A 20,564-nucleotide genomic window follows, 5' to 3' on the forward strand; every position below is an offset into this window, starting at 1 on the left:
CTTTACATCACTTGTAAATGTATGAACTTATCACTTGTTCTCGGGTTGGGGTTAACTAGTCATCAAGTGTTCTAGGGTAAGTGTTAACTAGAGTCTGTCATCACGCTTTACAGCTCTTATAAATGTATGAACTTATTCCTCGGACATGCTGCCCTCTAGTGGTTTAAAGAGGTGATGCGTCAAACAATAATTGTCTGGGGGATTTAAAGGGGCCATATCCTGCCACCAGGTGTGAGTGTGATTGGCCGTAAGCCGTTCATAAATCCTTTTCCTGTGTTTTAGTGACATCACAAGAGGGCGTATCCACCTAGATGTATGCTGGATAGATAAGCAACATTTTCTTCAGGCCAGTGGGTAGGCTGGTAGGCTGATCTGTCGAGAGCGTCGACTTGTTTCCTTCATAATGGACAAGTTGGCCCGCTGGCGGTTAAAAGGTTTATGGGATAAAAGGTTTAAGGTTTCCGAAGTTAATTTCAGTTCAAACAAAGTGAATGAATGGTTTGAACTTTTGATACTCAATTCCCTTTTTCCAAGTAGCTAAAAAATATTCTTAGATTATATAGAAGTTTACATAATATGGAAACAGAATATTCATTTAGGAGAATAGGATTTTTGAATTGGTTTGAATATCACCCAGTCCATCGAATCATCCGCTCAAAACGTTACCAGGAAGACTATCTGTGAATCAGCCGTACAGGAAGGTAGCGGTCCGGACCAACTCATTGGTCCTGGGCTGGTGCTGAGTACAGCCGTTAATACAAATTTTACTTTATGACATTTAAACACTATGCTCCTCTACTGTGGAATGTAACCCTCTTTGGTATATTGCAAAGACGCATAGAATGTACAGAATATTATAAAGTAGAATGTAGGGTGATGCATTCGAGAAGACTTCATGTTTGAACATGAGGTCAGTGGACAATAACAACACAACAGATATGAACTTCAAACAGCAAGGATACATGTTTATGCAAATCAAGGTAGGCTACATAAGATTTGGTGGATTCGCATTCTCTGTCAAATGTAGAAATCAGAACATAAATCAGCTGACAGATTGGACATCGACCAACAAAACAGGGCAAAAAAAGCTAAACACTTAAGTTGTTTCAACATAAAATATTAAAACACGAAATACTCTTTTTCACAATCCAATCATAAACAAACTCTCAGACACTTTGGCAAAGAGAGATCGTTAAAGACATTTTAAAGCGTTCATGTGGTCAAATGATCAGAGGACGGACCGCTCTCGTTTTAACCTCAACACAACGAAGCTGCTCTAGGATCATAAGACCTTCTGCATATTGAACATATTCATATTGAAATGATTGTCTGTGTGGAAGTCTTGTAGCCGTAGGTACAAGTCCTTAAGGCTGTGGCTGGTTACTGGGGCTAGCTGAACACATCTGCCTCGACTCATCAGAGCATCAGCTGTTATTAGGGGCTGTTACGCGACTCCCTCGCGATTAAAGCTCATTCTTTCTCAGAGACGGCGGAAATTAACATATCATCTTATTAATGGTGTGAAACGGAAAATCAACCTTTCAAAGGGAGGTAGCCTCTTTCCAAATGTGTAGGTTCAAATTCACGGTCAGCTAAACCTCTCGCTGTGGATTTCCTAAAGGTGCGTCCACAGCAAGTTTTAGGCATGGGAAAAATACATACGACGCGAATAGATGCACATTTTTTCAATGATGTGGTTCGTGCAAATTCTATTTTCTCCCGCGAATGATTCAGCATGAAGGGAAATTTGTTGCAGAGTTGAAAGTAGAAATAGAGTATTTCTACTCGAGCGAACACGTGAATTGTGCGAATCAACGTCATACACGCTTTCGCTCGAGTTTAGAAAAGTTTGCGGTTCAAGCAAAGTAGAATATTTGCTTTGCATTTGGTACAAGCGAACGCAGTGGGTAGAATCGCGTGAAATTCGTGTGAACCAGATAGTTGGCACTCTGCCGTTCAAGCCTCTGCTTGGACGGCAGAAAATGTGCATCTTGACGCGTCTTTGCGTTGACTTTGTTTGCATTCGCGCCGCGCCTTCGCTTGTGGTGTGGACGCCCCTTTCTAAATGACTCAGCTTCACTAGCAGGAGGGACAGACGGCAAACGCTAACACAGGGCCTGCGCTAGCAGAACACACTTCAAGTCAGCCGGTGGTTTTCAGTACCATGTCTGGTAGCAAACATCCAGAGATCAACAAAAAGAAATAAACAAAACACAATAATAAAGTATAAAATATATACAGCAGAACTCTCAGCTCTGAGGCAAGCATAAACTCGACGACTAGCTTTGGCTCGCGCGGCTAACGGCCGCGTCACCAACGGTTTGCTAAAAGCCATGTCTCCGTTCACCACGTTTAAAATATTGCGGACATGGAGTTTATAAATGCTAAGATACTTTGTGGTTAAAGGGAAATAAACACACAGATACACATAAATATACACATATATATATGTATGTCTGTGTTAATATGTATACACACACACAATCACAGTGGTGAGGGACGATAGTCTGAGTTCGTTTTGGTCCATTTTTTTTCCCAAGCTGTCAGCATGTTTCCATGGTTACAAGAAATACGCTGACAGGTTGTAACGCACCGGAAGTACGCGGCGAGCTGCTGTCAGAACAGAGCGCACGTGAAGGCTTCCTCTGGACGTAGCTGGAAGGAGTCTGCGACGCGCGCTCTCTGTTTATGCAAGAAGCTGTGTGCTAACTAGCGGCTAATCTGACGGCCACACGCGCTGCGGTAACTCACCTGATGTGTTCGTAGTCCTACTGTAGAGGATGAAGCCCCGGTACAAACCGGAGCTCCGTCATATCGGTGCGATAGCACCGATTAAATTCATATTGAACCAGGGGCGGAGCGGTGCACTTCTTCATACCGAAGAGGCCCTAACGGGGCTCTCTCGTGCACTTCGCGATTTCTCGTTCCTACGGTACAGCGGGCGCTAGGGGGTCCCCGCGGCCCAAATTACTGCCGCGGCCCACATAAATGGACCGGTCCACCGGAAAAACTCCCGATCTTCCCGAGGGCCTCTCCCCTCTGTATTGTATTGTACCAGTCAGAACAAGCGCCTGAAGTTACCGGTGGTGGGCAGCAGAGGGCGCTGTTGCTGCATGCTGGGAACCAGACAATCGACCTCTCTTTGGTTTTATCTACCTCTGCTCAACGTGACCTCCCACCGAACCGAAACACACAGAACACCAATGGACGTGTTCTCCTCACCACTGAGTGTGGTTGCATTTGATACTGCTTCACAAACACAAAAAACGATAAAAGTAACCCTAACCCTAATCGCGATAATTATAAAACCTGAAAATGCTAACGGTACCTCGTGACTACAGGGGTCAAGGCTTTGCATAGCGGAGAGGGCGGGACCTGATGTGTCATTAAGAGAAACCAATCGTCCTCAGGCCAATCCTGAGTCGCTGACATGAGTGTGATCCCCTGACCTCTAATACAATCAGACACGTGTCACAAGGTGTGGTTGGCTTTTGAGAGCGGAGGGGTGGGGGGTACAGGCACTAGGGTGAACCGTGGATTGTTGAGGCAAACGATGGACCGCCCGGCCCCACGTCTCCTGCTCTGGTTCGATGTGTGGTGGTGGTGTGGCGGGAAGAACTCTCTGAGCTGTGTGTTGTTTCAGTCTTTCAAAGGACCCCCCCCAACGTTACGGACAGTCTTTTGGCAAACAGCATTCCCTTCTGGACGTGGAGTCCTCCCTTTGGTGACGTTCTGCAGAATGTTCTGGAGCACCTGGTGGACCAGGAGGCGAGGAGCAGTGGACCAATCACAGGATCCTCTTCTCCATGTTGAGCTGAGGGGGGGTGGGGGAGGGGAGGGGTGGGGGAGGGGAGGGGGGGGGGGGGGGTGGGGGCCATGGCTGCCTCTAGCAGACGGCCTGGTTGTTCTTCTTGTCCAGCATCTTCATGTTGACCTCCTGCTCCTTCTGCCGGCGGCGGCGCTCCACCCAGGGGATGAGGCACAGCACAGCCCCGCCCACCAGGGGCGGGATCCCGGCCAGGTAGAACGCCACGTCGTAGTTATGGAGACGGTCCCTCAGGAAGCCTTCAGAGGGGCCACAAGTCAACACCATGGACTGACGCGCATTTAACAGGGGCCACCAGGTGTGGGTGGGATCGGCCATTACAAGCCGTTTTGAAAATTGCCCTTTTCCGGTGTTTTAAGGACATCAGAAGAGGGCATGTCCACCTAGATGTGTGCTGGATAGATCAGTCTACCAGCCTACCCAGTGGACTGTAGCAAACGTTGCTGATCTATCCAGCATAGATCTAGGTGGACACGCCCACTTCTGATAAGACACAGGGAAAGGCAGATTATAACGGCTTGTAATCAAACTATAATATCAGTCCTTTAATACCATGAATTATATTACTACTAACTTCAATACTATGACCTACCTTACCAATGGCTTTAATACTATGAACTACATTACTACTAACTTCAATACTATGAACTACCTTACTACTAACTTCAATACTATGAACTATATTACTACTAACTTTAATATTATGAACTACATTAGTACTAGCTTTAATACTATGAACTACATTAGTACTATCTTATTCTCAGGCTACAGCTTGATTCTGGCTCCTGCCCTGAGGACCTGTTAGAGGCTTGCAGAGGACTCGGGGGGCTCTTACCAGCGATGGGGGGTCCGACGGTCATGGGAACAGACATGAGGCCCAGCAGGAAGCCGATGGCCTGGGAGACGTTGTCCGAGCCCACCAGCTCGAAGGCGATGGGGGCCATGATGCAGATGAAGCAGCCGTCAAACAGCCCCATGAGCAGGCAGACGGCGATCAGCCCGCCAAACACGTTACACAGAGGGATCATCATGGACATGAGGCCGATGACCAGGAACGACGACACCTGGAGGGACAAGAGATGTTACACAGAGGACCCCAACACTATGCTGCATACTGTATCAAACACTCTCCTACATCACTAGTGTATAACTCACTCCTACATCACTACTGTATCAAACACTCTCCTACATCACTACTGTATCAAACACTCTACTACATCACTACTGTATCAAACACTCTCCTACATCACTACTGTATCAAACACTCTCCTACATCACTACTGTATCAAACACTCTCCTACATCACTACTGTATCAAACACTCTCCCTACATCACTACTGTATAACTCACTCTCCTACATCACTAGTGTATAACTCACTCTCCTAAATCACCAGTGTATAAAACACTCTCCTAAATCACACTTACATTGATATTGAGGGCATTAAGCAGATGCTTTTATCCAAAGCAAACTTACAGTAAGTATATTTGTCAGAAGAAAGAAAAAACAATAGTATATACCTGTCAGCACAGGAAGGATGTTCATAGAACAAAGTGCCATGCACTAACAATCACTAGGTTAACACATTCCACGTATACAACAGAGGATAAGATGCTACACAATACTAAGTACTATAATTAAGTGCCAGGACGTTCAACATAAAATAAGTGGGTAAGAAGGGTGTAGGGATCTGTACTCTCCTATAACTGTACTTTATAAAACACTCTCCTATATCACTACTCTATAAAACACTCTCCTATCACTACTTTATAAAACACTCTCCTATCACTACTTTATAAAACACTCTCCTATCACTACTTTATAAAACACTCTCCTATCACTACTTTATAAAACACTCTCCTATCACTACTTTATAAAACACTCTCCTACATCACTACTTTATAAAACACTCTCCTATATCACTACTTTATAAAACACTCTCCTATATCAGTACTAGTGATCGGCCGATATTATCTGCCGATATTTGCGTATTTTACGTGTATCGTATCGGCCGATATATTTTTTTGCGTTTTTTTTTTTTTTTCCCGTGATTTGCAGACAGTTCAATAAATGTTAATTTTGTTAAATTGAGACATTATAACATTTGTTGTCATCATTGTGTCATTTTTATAATGTAAATTGAGGGAGGCTTAGCCTGGAAATCCAGACCCACGTCTAGAAAGCTGCAGGGTCTGGCAACAGGTAATGAAAATGGCCCAACTCGAGGGGCCACACCAAGCATGCATTTGAAAATATCAAAAGAATACAAGGGGTGACGTATCCAGACCAGTGGAGCTAACCAATAGATAAAAAGATTGGTATCGGTATCGGCCCTAAAAAATCCATATCGGTCGATCCCTAATCAGTACTTTATAAAACACTCTCCTATATCAGTACTTTATAAGGTACTGATATAGGAGAGTGTTTTATAAACTCTCTCCTTCATCACTAGTGAATAGAGCCCAGGTGCGCGTTGGCCTCACCTGGAGGTACACTTTGTTCACCCCCTCCACGTAGTCGGCCACGCGGCCGAAGATGAGGCGGCCGACCCCCGACGTGACCCCGATGCACATCAGCAGCACCTCCTTGTTGGCGTCGGCGCCGAACCGCTCCTCCACGTGCTTCATCTGCAGACAGCCAATCACAGCCCGTTATCCCTCGAGACCATCAGTACGACAGCTCAACCGACCAATACCTGAGGAGCTCAAGCTGAGCGCTAAAGGCCGTTGAAAGGGAAAGTTATACAGTGCAGAAATACAACTTTTGCCTTTTCATGGTTCAGCCATAGAAAGGTTTTGATTTCTATACATAATCACCTCTAAGTACTGGCATGCATGCAACAAGACTCATCAAAGGAAGATTAAGCATTAACATCTCCCAGGCTGCACTGCTGCTGTGTGGCCACTAGGGGGCGCTGTGAGCCATGGAGGGAGAGAGCAGGAGGAGCAGGAGGAGGCGGAGGACGAGGAGGGGGAGGAAGAGGAGCAGGAGGGGGAGGAAGAGAAGGTGTGCATGAGACCAAGTCAGCGTTGACATCAGCAAGACCCCATGTGATCACAGTCACATGACCACAGAAAACACCAGCATCAGCACACAAACTTTGTGGGTGTGTGTGTGCACGTGTTTGTCTTTGTGTGTTTGTGTGTGTCAGTGTGTGTGTGGGTATGTGTGGTGCGTGTGTTTGTGTGTCAGTGTGTGTGTGTGTGGGGGGGGTCTGTGTGTGTGTGTGTGTGTGTAAGAGCGCAGTAGGTGACATAGAGTGCAACACGTGGCTTTAACAACCTGATGTCAACTCTCTCTCCTGTGTGTGTGTGTGTGTGTGTGTGTGTGTGTGTGTGTGTGTGTGTGTGCTTGTGATTGCGCAACCCATTTGTGATTGGCACATCACGTGCGTTCCTGCACTCGTGCCGGTGTGTGTTTAAGTGTGTGTGTGTGTTTTAGTGTGTGTGTGTGTGTGTGTGTGTTTGAAAGTGTGCCTGTGTGTTTGTTTAAGTGTATATGTGTGTTTGAGAGAGAGTGTGAGTGCGTGTGTTCTAGAGTGTGTGTGTGTGTGTGTGTTTGGTTGTGTGTGTTTGAGAGTTTATTTGCGTGTGTGTGTGTTTGAGTGTGAGCGCATGTGTGAGAGTGTGAGTGCGTGTGTTCTAGAGTGTGTGTGTGTGTGTGTTTGGTTGTGTGTGTTTGAGAGTTTATTTGCGTGTGTGTGTGTTTGAGTGTGAGCGCATGTGTTTTTGAGAGTGTGTTTTTAACAGTGTGTGTGAGTGTGTGCGTGTGCGTGTGAGTGTGTGCGTGTGATTGTGTGAGTGCGTGTGCGTGTGTGAGCGTGCGTGCGTGTACCCACCAGGTGCACATACGGCACAAAGTACCCGTAGAGCGCCGCCGGGATGCCGAACGCCCAGATGCGGTAACCTAGCGACCGCCAGATGTTGAAGTTGAACACCTGCCGGAAGGGGGGGCAGGGGCTGCCCGGGCGCGAGGGGCGGGGCTTGGCGGGGAGGAGGGGCCTGTAGGTGAGTCCGGCCAGCATGAGGATGAACATGAGGACGCTGAGCATCCTCATGGTGTACTGCAGGCCGGCCGACTCCAGCAGGCGGGAGAGGACCAGGGGCAGCGTGATGGTGAAGATGGAGCTCCCTGCCGTCACGATGCCGTTCACCAGCCCCAGGCGCTTCTTGAAGTAGTGGCCCAGGATCACCAGGCTGGGCTGGTAGGCAAAGGAGCAGCCGCAAGCAAACACAACGCCGTAGGTGAAGTACAGCGGGCCCAGGGACCTGCAGCAGCGGGGAGGGAGGCGCATTACATACACACGCTAAGAAGTACAACGCCGTGTTCACCAGCACCAGAGACCCGGACGATATATTATGAACTATCTTGACCGATAGGTCATACATAGATAGCTAGCTAGCTATGTATAAATATACTCACACACAAAATGGTGAGGGACAATAGAGTGAGAGTTCTATACATTTATACACGTTAAATATATTATACACTATCGAATCTATTACCACTGTATGTTGAGTTAAAACCTGCAAATACGGTACTTAATGACTTGTCTATCAGTAATTTAATATTATATATATTATCTAATATATGATGTAATTCTTAAAATATGTTGAGAGTACAGTGTTTATATAATATCTATTCCAAGCGTGTGATTGATCGTTTCCTTACGTGACGAAGGAACTGGCGAATAGGCCGATGAAGCCCACAGCGGCCCCGCCCACGGCAGTGATCCGGCAGCCCAGGATGTCGGTGAACACGCTGACGATGGGCGAGCAGAAGAAGATCATCCCCATGGAGAGAGAGCCCACCCAGGCTGGGAGAGACATAGACACACACAGGACGAGAGAGAGAGAGAGAGAGAGAGAGAGAGAGAGAGAGAGAGAGAGAGAGAGAGAGAGAGAGAGAGAGAGAGAGAGAGAGAGAGAGAGAGAGAGAGAGAGAGAGAGAGAGAGAGAGAGAGAGGGTTGGATTGCATTGATAAACAATATAACTATAATAATAATAATAATTCTGTGTGTGTATCTACATGAGTGTTTGTGTATATATAGTGTGTGTGTGTGCGTGCGTGCGTGTGTGCGTGTCGTGAGCCAAGCATATCATCACCATGGAGATCGTCACCACATACCAAATCATCGCAAGCCACTTCAGTACGCAGTAATCAAATCAGTAATCAATCAGTAATCATACTGCTGTATAATACTACAGTACACTCGTCCCATAGTACTACAGACAGTACCTAAAGACAGTTACCCATCATAACAGTAGTACTAAAGTACTACAATACTAAAGTACTAGAGACAATCCCTATCAGTACTGTACTAAAGTGCTAGTAGCAGTACTGTGGTAGTACTGGGTACTGTAGTATTGCAGAACTGTAGTAGTACTGTAGTGCTGGGTACTATAGTGCAGTGTAAGGCAGTATTGTAGTAGCTCTGGGTATTGTAGTAGTACAGTAATAATACTGTAGTATAGTAGCAGTGCAGTAATAATACTGTAGTATAGAAGCAGTACTGTAATAAAAATGTAGTATTATAGCAGTACTGTAATAATGCTGTAGTATTGTAGCAGTACTGTAATAATGCTGTGGTATTGTAGTAGTACAGTAATAATACTGTAGTATAGTAGCAGTACTGTAATAATGCTGTGGTATTGTAGTAGTACAGTAATAATACGGTAGTATAGTAGCAGTACTGTAATAATGCTGTAGTATTGTAGTAGTACAGTAATAATACTGTAGTATAGTAGCAGAACTGTAGACAGAGCAGTTCCACAGAGGGCCTCCCTCGGAGACAACAGGAAATGACTTGTCTCTAGCGGCGGTCTCCGTTAGCGACTGGCAGACAGAGGAGGATTCCAGGCTGAACCGGTGGTGTTACAGCGCGGCCGCGGGGCGCGGGCAGAGCTACGCTAAGTCGTCTGTCTGCCGTGCTTAGCCTAGCTACTATTACTGCTGCCCTGAACCCACTGACCCTGCTAGCCGCCGTCGCCAGCCGCCGCGCCACCCAGGGAGCAGCGCTAACACCGGGTTAGCAAGGTCGCAGCGGGGTCGCGGCGGGAACTTTGCGAGGTCGTAGCAGGGGTTGTAGCAGGGGTCGCGGAGAGATCGTAGCGGTTCCAGTAGCTTCTGAGAGGAGGTTATGTCCTCAGTGGAGGACATAACCTCCACTGAGAGGAGGTTATGTGATGTTCTAGTAGGTTCCATATCCTCCTGATGGACCCTCTCCCACCAATTTGTTTGGTTCTAGAACCGGTTCCATCCAGGAACTTAGAAACCTTGGTGCTTTATATAAGACCAGCCTGCGTTCCCACCGGTTTGGAGCGGAACAGTTCTCTCAAAGGATGCGTCATTATAACATAAATTGCACACTGGAAGTAAACCATCTTTTTCCTCATCCTCTCTTTCCCAACGTGATTATTACCATGTTGTCATGGTAACCGCTTCAGGTCAAGGCAAGGCGGCCATCTTTTTGTCTCACGCTGGATTAACTTTTCGCACTAATTAATATTCGGTCGAAATGTTCAGAACGGTTGAAAACGAGGCGAGCACCAATCAGAACGGCACCGTCACATGTTGGTGAAAAAGGGGTGCGGGGGGAAGGTTGATGGTTCCATTAGCTGCTGTGGGCCATGTGTATATTTTCAGGAGGTCAGGACGGTGTGGTCTGGTTTCCCAGAGAACCCTGTAGAACAGCAAACAAGCCAGCGTGCGAAAGACCGCTGACCAGCCTCGACCCGGAGGTCCCAGCTGGCAAACAAACCCAGCCCTCCTTGTGTTAGCATATTAGCCGCTAGGTTGGTCCATTAACAGGAGTCAACGGAAACTAGCTAATGGAGCGCGGCATCGCTAACCCTGTTAGCTGAGCGCTTGCCCATCTGGAAGACACTCCTCAAACAACATGGAGGCTAGCACTAGCTGTTAGCTCCATACAGGTAGTGCTTAGATAATCTGAATTCTTTGTTGTTGCAGAACTTCGGGGTGGGGGGGGACCAGTGCTGAAAGGGGGAGGAGTTACACCACATTTCCTGTTTCATTTGCCTAGGAAAACCTGAATGGAGCTTCCTGAAGAGTACTTCTACAGTCTACACAGTGTTTATTTTCACTTCACAGAAAAATTGACTGTGCACCAATGAGAATTTTACAGCTCACGGCCTCCAGCAGCATGATTAGTCAAAACAAATACGAAGCATAAGAAGGACACTGTCTTTGTTTAGATCCGAGCTCATCAGGCTTAGATGTTCATCTCCATCTCATCTGTGGGATAAGGTCTACCCGACCACACTAAACCGATCCTGGAACAGACTGGAGCAGATCCAGTCCAGACTAAACCGGACCGGACCAGATTACACCTGAGCTGTCACTGCCAATGAGCTTAAGGGCCGAGTTTGGACCCAATGCTCTGGTCTGCTCAGGACAGCGCTGTGAGAGAGAGAGAGAGAGAGAGAGAGAGAGAGAGAGAGAGAGAGAGAGAGAGAGAGAGAGAGAGAGACAGAGAGAGAGAGAGAGAGAGAGAGACAGAGAGAGAGAGCAAGAGAGAGAGCAAGAGAGAGAGAGAGAGAGACAGAGACAGAGAGAGAGAGAGAGACAGAGACACAGAGAGAGAGAGAGACAGAGAGAGAGAGCGATAACAAGGGATTAGAGAGAGGGGGAGGAAGAGGAGAAAGAGTGAGAGAGAACAAGTGGAAATAGAGAGGAGAAAAAGGGGAGAGAGAAGGATAGGGAAGGAGGGAAGAGAGGAAGGGAATCAGAGACACTGAGAGAGACAGAGAGAGAGAGACAGAGAGAGAGAGACCAAGAGAGAGCGAGAATGAGAGAGATTGAGAGAGAGAGAGAGAGAGAGAGAGGGAGAGAGCGAGCGAGAGAGAGACAGCTGCACAATAAAGAATTCCAGATGTGTGTTTATGGTGAATACTGTAGTTGTGCGAGCGCCAGAGCCTGGATTATATCCTGGCTCTGGCATCCTGGCCCCATCCCCCTCCCTCTCTCCCCCTTCTTCCCTTTCTTTCCCTCCCCCCTCCTTCTGTCTCCCCTCTTTGTCCCTCCCTCTCTTCCCTCGTCCTCACTCCCTCTCTCCCCTTTTACTCCCTATCCTCCCCCAACCCCCTCTCTCTCAGTCAATGTGGCCAAACTTCCCTCGTTCTCACTTCCGCCTTCCTCCCTCTCTCTAACCCCCCCCCCCCCCTCCCCCCCCCCCCCGTCAATGGAGCCCAACAAAGGCAAAAGTATTCTCACTTCCTCGAATCCTCCACTTCCTCCTTGGAGGGCTGGGGTGGACCCCCTCCCCCGCTCGTTCACGTACGAACGTCAAAGTGAGGCGCCTCATTGTCCAGACACCAGAATTAGACTACAGATAAACGTTCACAAACATAGAGATGTTTGTTTAAAAGACCTAAAGAAAAGTCTCCCTTTGGTTCCAACATGGACCTGTTTGACCTGTGTTTACAACGCTCACCCACGTTCAGTCCAACCTGCCCAACTGAATAACGGAATAGCTATTTACTAGCTATGATGCTAATTCACAAACGTCCATTTGTAGGAGTATTCAAGTTCTTTAAATGCATGCTTAAAGCTTTCGCTGAATCCGATTGGTTGGTTCATCGTTCGACCGGTTCACTTGACGCACCGATTGGTTCGAGAGATGGCTGACGTCGGCGAATCCCTTTCTAATCCCGCCCACATTGAACCTGGTATCAGAAAGCACACAGGACCACGATGGGCTCTCGCTGTTGCATTTAGAATAAGCCTTCTCATATCTCTGTGAGTAGGCTTCCATTTTGTGCCGGGGGTTGCGGAGTGTGTGTGGATGAGGGCTGGTTTGGGCGGCCTCTCCTGACCCCAGACAGACCGATCGGACTGGGGCTGGGTGCGGCTGCACACCTGTTGTGCCATGAGCAATCAATGTGCACAGGTTAAAGGAGCCATCACCACACTCACTGGGGAGATCTCCTGCACGGCAGCATGGAGCACCAGACTCAGGTACATTCAAACCCTACATAAACCAGTTTACAACAACAACAACATCACCACCACCCTTTATTTTGCCTTGACTCACTCCTTAATCAGGTCTGTATCTCCCTCTGTCTACCTGTATCTCCCTCAGTCTAACTGTATCTCCCTCAGTCTACCTGTATCTCTCTCAGTCTAACTGTATCTCCCTCAGTCTACCTGTATCTCCCAGTCTACCTGTATCTCCCAGTCTACCTGTATCTCCCTCAGTCTACCTGTATCTCCCAGTCTACCTGTATCTCCCAGTCTACCTGTATCTCCCTCAGTCTACCTGTATCTCCCAGTCTACCTGTATCTCCCAGTCTACCTGTATCTCAGGCAGTAGGTCCTATCGTAAGGGGATGTTCTGTCTAGGGTTAATATCTGTTCTGATGCTACGATATTAAAGGCCGTGTTGCAGGGTTTATTTTCCAACGAATTTGTGAAATTTGCTTGTTGGTCATAAAGATTTCAACTAAGAGTTATCCATTGTATTTAATGTTGTTAGGTATCACAAAAGGGAATGTAATATGAAAAAGTAGGTAGTATTTTAGCGGTTTGCGATTGATTCTCATTAGTATGACGTCACATTGGGGAGACACGGACCAAAGCCGCATTGAGACCCTTGAGAGTAGAGACTAGTAAGAGAGTGTTCAGTTCAGTGTTCTATTTTGGAGACATTTTATAAATGATATACATATTTTGAGTGCTTTATGTACCCTTTAATCAAAACTTCCGGTTAACCTGCAACACGGCCTTTAACCCAAGTCAGAGCATTCCCTTACTGAAGGACGTATTCTCCCTATCTCTGGGGTTAATAAAGTAGAATCAGAACAGATAACAGCAGTATGTCCAACATTAAGGGAATGTTCTACATTAAGGGAATGTTCTCTCTTGGGCCATAAAGTACCATTAGAGGAGATAAGCGCAGTGGGGGAATGTTCCATCTGGGACCAGGGGAGGGGGAGAGGAGGTCCAGCAGGTTCTCCAGATGATGGCCGGCAGCTGGAAGCACTTCCAGATCCCAGCCAAGGGGAGGAGATCCCCGCTGGCTCCTGATTGGACGTTAGACAAGTCCGCCCCTTTGCCATGGTTACTCAGGTTACGTTTTATGGGCCCTTAACATCATTTATCTCTCTGGAGATGGTTTCTCTCTCACGTATACTACCTCTGCAACTATTAAACTGTAACATGCAATAGTACTTTTGAATTACTGCGGCGGTCAATTGATTTTATATTGAATAAGGTCAGATATCTATTAAAGGTGAACCTTGGCTCTCACCATGGACTGATGTGGACAACAGTCTTTGCCATTGTTCCAGGAATTAGTGAGAAGATGTTACCCCCATGGGGCATCAGCCCGTCAAAGTACACCCTCTTAAAGGGATTGTTGTTGCCCCTGACAGGCTAAGATTATATTATGGGAAGGATCCCTTCAGAGAACAACCATAAAATGCCTAAATTACGTAGACAGACAATTATTTAATGTCACTTAGACACGAAGATAGGGAAATAGGGTCCAGGTTTTAAGATCCCAAATCCTCTGAACCTGGGGCACTTTTTAATCTTAGGCGGTGATGTTGGAACCGGTTTACTGCCAAGTCTGAGGATAAAGATAGAGAACAGGTGGTGCAACACGCTGCCAGGCCAGAGATCGCCCCGAGTGCGTTGGTGGCTGGTTCAACCTGTGCACATTGATTGTGCAATGCACGACAGGTGTGCAGCCTCACACAGCCCCAGAGTCCAATCAATCAGAATTATCTGTCTCCTTACTGTCTAACCCCTACCTGCTCCTTAATGACCTGTCTCTGTACTGTCTTACCCCTACCTGCTCCTTAATGACCTGTCTCTGTACTGTCTAACCCCTACCTGCTCCTCAATGACCTGTCTCTGTACTGTCTAACCCCTACCTGCTCCTTAATGACCTGTCTCTACTGTCTAACCCCTACCTGCTCCTTACTGACCTGTCTCTGTACTGTCTAACCCCTACCTGCTCCTTAATGACCTGTCTCTGTACTGTCTAACCCCTACCTGCTCCTTAATGACCTGTCTCTGTACTGTCTAACCCCTACCTGCTCCTTAATGACCTGTCTCTGTACTGTCTAACCCCTACCTGCTCCTTAATGACCTGTCTCTGTACTGTCTAACCCCTACCTGCTCCTTAGTGACCTGTCTCCATACTGTCTCACCCCTACCTGCTCCTTAACGACCCTTCTCTGACCCGTCTCTGTACGTGCCACTGGACAGGACTGCGTGTGGAGGTCTGTTTACCTGTGCTCTGGCCCCGCCCCCCCAACCTTGACCAGAGCTCTCAGCTCGCCCGACATCAGACCCTAGTCAAACATTAACCCCAGCCCCAACCGCTGCTGGTGGAGACAAACCTATGGAACGATTCACGGCCTTGATGTTTGAGTTTGAAAAGCGGTTGCATTTTGGATAACGAAATGTAAACACAATTTAATTCATAACGTTTAAATATTATGCAGCATTAGGTTTATGGATTACATTCTCTGGTTTGTATTTTGACCACTAGAGTTTGAGTAATGAATATCACCTTTTGAATATCTGCAACTTGAATTTTGTATCTGAATTAGTGAACAACGAAAAATATATATATTTGAAATCTTGTTTTTGAAGAAAAGCCAGATTTGAAGTGAATTCTAAATGAAGAAATTCAGATATTTTAAAATTATTTTAAAATATTTTAAAATATAACATATCAGTGTTATAAATTCAATGGTGTTTTCATTTCTACATATAAAATTCAACGGCTTTTAAAATTCAAAACATTTTGGCAGTGATTTGCTTTCATATTAAATATCCAATGGACCTCTATAGTGTCAACAACACGTTATTAAATGATGGTTAATAACTAGACTACTACAGGTTATTATTACCATATGGTTAATAACTAGACTACTACAGGTTATTGTTACCATATGGTTAATAACTAGACTACTACAGGTTATTATTACCATATGGTTTATAACTAGACTACTACAGGTTATTATTACCATATGGTTAATAACTAGACTACTACAGGTTATTATTACCATATGGTTAATAACTAGACTACTACAGGTTATTGTTACCATATGGTTAATAACTAGACTACTACAGGTTATTATTACCATATGGTTTATAACTAGACTACTACAGGTTATTATTACCATATGGTTAATAACTAGACTACTACAGGTTATTATTACCATATGGTTAATAACTAGACTACTACAGGTTATTATTAATATATGGTTAATAACTAGACTACAGACTATGAACTATATGTCTAGACTATAAGCTATATGCTAGATTATTTTCACTTAATGTTCAAGTCTCCTTCTCAATTGTCATGACACTATGAATGCCTTCCTACTGCCAAGGAACCCTGACAGCACTCTGCTTGTGAATGAGTGAGTGTGAGAGTGACTGGGTGAGCTAGACATAAACAACCTGGAACCACAGCACTCACATAGTTGATGAACTATGAAGGTTTTGTTTCAAAACACGGTATCTTCAACGTCAAGGTCTACACGTGTGAACATGTTACCACAACATGTTATGGTGAGCCGGACCACGGCGAGGAGGTCGCCCCCCCTCCCCGGCCAGGTTGGGTTTCCTCCCCCTCGCTACTCTACGCTAACAGCTGAGCGTCGGCCAACAGGGCGTCCCAGCGTAGCACGCTCTCACGGCCACCGATACTCATCAAATATTATGACTCCGGCCCTCCCCTGGGATCGATCGCAACCGCTTCCCAGCCTCCCCCCTTCAGCCTACCGTCTCCCCCAGACTCCCCCCTTCAGCCTACCGTCTCCCCCAGACTCCCCCCTTCAGCCTACCGTCTCCCCCAGCCTCCCCCCTTCAGCCTACCGTCTCCCCCAGACTCCCCCCTTCAGCCTACCGTCTCCCTGAACTTCCCCCGTCCCCTGTGGGGGCCCTTCAGTCCCACCCGGTAAGCGGAGCTCCTGTTGTCCACAACGCCTTTCAATCAATACAGCCTCGGCCTGTTCCCATTGGTCCAGAACGGGCCAACCAGAGCCCCCCCCGGGGGCCGACCGGGGGAAGGTTTCAGGGCCTGGCGTTCCTCCCAGACCTCCGTGCATTGGACCGATCGGTCGGCCAATGGCACACAGGAGCGTGGGTCGAACAGTGGGTGGGATAACCCCTCCCCGGCTTGGTGGCACCCCATTGGCTGACCTGTGTCATGGGCGGGCTCTTATCGTTGAATTGGCGGTGGCTTTGTTGTGATTGGGCGGTGACTTGCCTTTGATTTGGCGGTGTCTTCTCTGTGATTTGGCGGTGTCTTATCTGTGGTGATATTGCGGTTAGACTGATAGTGCTGGGGCCCGAAGGCTAAAGAGCAGCTCAACACTTCCTGTTAGTGTTTTGAATATCACCGCGGCAACAGATCTGGCATCTTGATTATTGATTGAGTTGAACCTTGAATACTGATCGAAGCATTTATTAATCAAACTTGTCAAACAAAACTCTTATCGTGCTCTACTCAGCTGCTGAATTATGGTTGTAAACCTGGTCTATCCACACACTCACACACAAATAAACACACAGTCCCCTTCTAACCTTTGACCTTGCTGTCAGGCGACCAATGAGGGACTGTCTGTTTAGGACCAAGCATGCTACAGCAGCATGCTACAGCTAGCAGCACGAGACAGTCACCCTGACAACACGGTAACCAGGTAACCATCAGAATATTGTGTGTTTGAGGTTCCGAATATGAGAGGGCTCAGGACAGGGGAGAAGGCTTCCCTCTGGTCCTCATCTCAGAGGGCTGTGAGCTAATCTGATCTGAGCAGTGTCAGCGTTCAAAGATCAGACGCCGTGCGGGTGGAGGGTAGGTTTAACAGACGGAGGTACGGTCTACATATCTTACCCTTATCTTACTGCAACTTATCTGATGGAAGGCGACTGATTACAAAGTCCTTAAGGAGAAACCAAAGGGAGGTGGAGACCCAGGATGTAGAGAGACGTGAAGGTGGAACCCAACATGAGGTGGAGTACCGTGGAATACCATGGAGGTAGAGCACCATGAGGTTGGGAACCATGAAGTTATAGCATGAGGTATAGAGACGTGAAGGTAGGAGGACTTAGAGCACCATTATAGAACACCATGAGGGTAGATCCCAACATGAGGTGGAGAACCACCAGGTGGAGAACCATCAGGGCGAGAACCATGAGGTGGAGAACCATGAGGTAGACTAGAGCATGAGGTGGAGAACCACCAGGTGGAGAACCATGAGGTAGACTAGAGCATGAGGTGGAGAACCACCAGGTGGAGAACCATGAGGTAGACTAGAGCATGAGGTGGAAAAAGCGGCACACCAGGGAGCATGTTGCAACACGTGTTTCTCACAGGGCTGGGAACTTCATGTCAGCTCACACACACACTCCAAGTCATCCGGGGGGGCTCCACACTCACCCTGAACGGCGCCTTCTACCGAACGCCGTCCGCTGGTAAGATACGTGGCGCCCAGAGAGAGACCCAGGCCGGCCCAGACCACCGCCCGGCCACGAGTAGGTGACAGCCCCGCTGGAGATGGCATACGGCTTCTTAATCAGCCCCCCCCCCCCCCCCCAGACCCCAACGGCGGGGCAGCGAATCCACCATGAAGCCGGCTCCTCCTCGCCCCCCCAACCCCAGGCATGAAGGACCTGCTTCTGCCATCACCATATATAACATGGTACACCTCCACTCATCTACCGTGGTACCATAAACTAGAGGGCACATGGTACACCTCCACTCATCTACCGTGGTACCATAAACCAGAGGTCACATGGTACACCTCTACTCATTAACCGTGGTACCATAAACCATGTCCATGGTACACCTCTACTCATTAACCGTGGTACCATAAACCATGTCCATGGTACACCTCTACTCATTAACCGTGGTACCATAAACCAGAGGTCACATGGTATATCTCTACTCATGAACCGTGGTACCATAAACCATGTCCATGGTAATAGCATGGATCACAGGGTAAACTGTGCGTGTGTTGGGTTACAAGGGGTCTGCTAATAAGCATGTAATGCTTTAAGGTTTAACCGATACAAAATAAAGAAAAGTGTAGTAGTAGAACGAACAGTGTGTGTGTGTGCGTGCGTGTGCGTGTGTGTGCGTGTGTGTGAGAGAGTGTCAGAGTGTGAGAGCTATTTTGCGTGTGTGTGTGTGTGTGTGTGTGTGTGTGTGTGTGTGTGTGTGTGTGTGTGTGTGTGTGTGTGTGTGTGTGTGTGTGTGTGATGTCCCATGCTGCAGACTCTGGGGTGTTACACACCAGGAACCGACGGATCAAATTACTCGCTAGCGTTAGCCGACAACATCTCCAGTGAACTTTCCCCGGGCTTTTCGCTCCCACATCAGCACACATTAATACACGCTTAAGGTATTCACCTGTCTTGAAGCGGAGGTCATCGTCATCCTCAGAGCCGAACTCCCGCAGCAGCGACAGGAACAGGATCCCGAAGGCGTTCTGGATGCCGAACACGGAGCCGTTGCACCACATGGCGGCCAGCATGACCAGCCAACCCCAACCGCCCTCCGGGTGGACGAACTCGGACTCGGCGTCCCCCTCGGCCGGGGGCTCCTGGAGCTCGCACCTCCCCTCTCCGTTCTCCCGCTTCTCCTCCCGCAGCGGCGACTCCTCCTCGGCTCCCACCGGGCTCTCCGCGTCGGCTCCTGCGGGTTCGTCGCATCCCGTCTCCGGCCCCTGCTCCTCCTGCTTCACCTCCTTCTCCTTCTCCTCGGTCATGTTGGTGTTGGGGGGTTCGGTTGACGCCGTGGGACCCTGGAGGTGAGACTCTGCCGTAAAGGTGACGCGCTCCACTGAGGTCCGCTGACAGCTGGTCCGATCAATGCGGCTCTTCTGGTTTGGGGAAGTTGGTGCGGAGGAGGCTCTACCCGGACTCCATCTGGACCTGGCTGACGGGTCTGCTGTAGGTAACACTACAGTAGGATGAGTACTCCTCCGGTCGTACTGTAGTATTATGCACTGTAGTCTTCACTGCAAATGTGGTATACATAGATGCCCGAGGGGGCGGGGCGTCAGGGCAGGGGAGGTGGCAGCTGATTGGTCCGTCAGAAAAGCATTCAGATATCAACGAAACCATTGAATGACTAAGAGCACGTGTCGACTCATGCTTTCTGTGACACACATATACCACACACACACACACACACACACAGTGTTTCAGGAACATAAGTCTCTTATTGTATGTATCCGGTAATATTAAATGTATCGTGGAAGTTATCTACCTGCGATCGCCGAACAAATTGATTCTACATATTTCTTATTACATCATTACCTGAGAGCAACAGCGACACCTGGTTGTTGATGGGAAAGTATCCTGGTTAAATAATCCTGAAATTATCAAATGATATACAAAAATGGTGAAATAATTTTCAAAGGTAAAACATCTTATGATTTTTGATCCCATGAAAAAGATAAGCATGACGAAGGCTATCATTTGTTTAGCCTGTGAATCAACATGTATGGCCCATTTCATACATTTTGGTTTCAGAAAACCTTTGAGGGATATAAGTTCTTGGTGGAGTGATCGGTTCAACAATACATGTTGAACATAGCCAAGTTAAAGTTCAATCTAGCTGTAAGTAATTTACTTGCAAGTTAAACTTTAACATACATGTAAATTCAACATAATTCCCCTGTTAAGATGTGAGATAACACAACAGTTTATGAAGTTACAACATATTTATTACAGAAAACATAGTAACAACA

At 47.4% G+C, this 20,564-nt stretch overlaps 1 protein-coding gene across 1 annotated transcript; it reads right to left on the bottom strand.

Annotated features, from left to right (window-relative positions):
* Positions 1-991: 991 nt before the first annotated feature.
* On the bottom strand, positions 992-19,786 carry slc16a10 (solute carrier family 16 member 10). The gene is made up of 6 exons (XM_079753326.1): positions 19,220-19,786; positions 8,496-8,640; positions 7,663-8,092; positions 6,308-6,451; positions 4,662-4,890; positions 992-4,065 (listed from the first exon to the last, which is right to left on the bottom strand). The coding sequence occupies exons 1-6, from the start codon at positions 19,575-19,577 to the stop codon at positions 3,887-3,889; spliced, it is 1,485 nt and encodes a 494-aa protein (XP_079609452.1). The 5' UTR covers positions 19,578-19,786; the 3' UTR covers positions 992-3,886.
* Positions 19,787-20,564: the final 778 nt, after the last annotated feature.

Source organism: Pollachius pollachius (genome assembly GCF_949987615.1).
Source record: "Pollachius pollachius genome assembly, chromosome: 16".
Classification (NCBI taxonomy): Eukaryota; Metazoa; Chordata; class Actinopteri; order Gadiformes; family Gadidae; genus Pollachius; species Pollachius pollachius.

What these genes read in the sequence shown, in the direction of transcription:
- slc16a10 (XM_079753326.1), bottom strand. Translation starts at nt 19,577, where the DNA reads ATGACCGAGGAGAAGGAGAAGGAGGTGAAGCAGGAGGAGCAGGGGCCG. An exon ending in TTCGCCAGTTCCTTCGTCAC is followed by an intron (nt 8,093 to 8,495) that starts GTAAGGAAACGA and finishes CCGCTGCTGCAG; the next exon opens with GTCCCTGGGCCCGCTGTACT. An exon ending in CGTCGGACCCCCCATCGCTG is followed by an intron (nt 4,066 to 4,661) that starts GTAAGAGCCCCC and finishes GCCCCTCTGAAG; the next exon opens with GCTTCCTGAGGGACCGTCTC.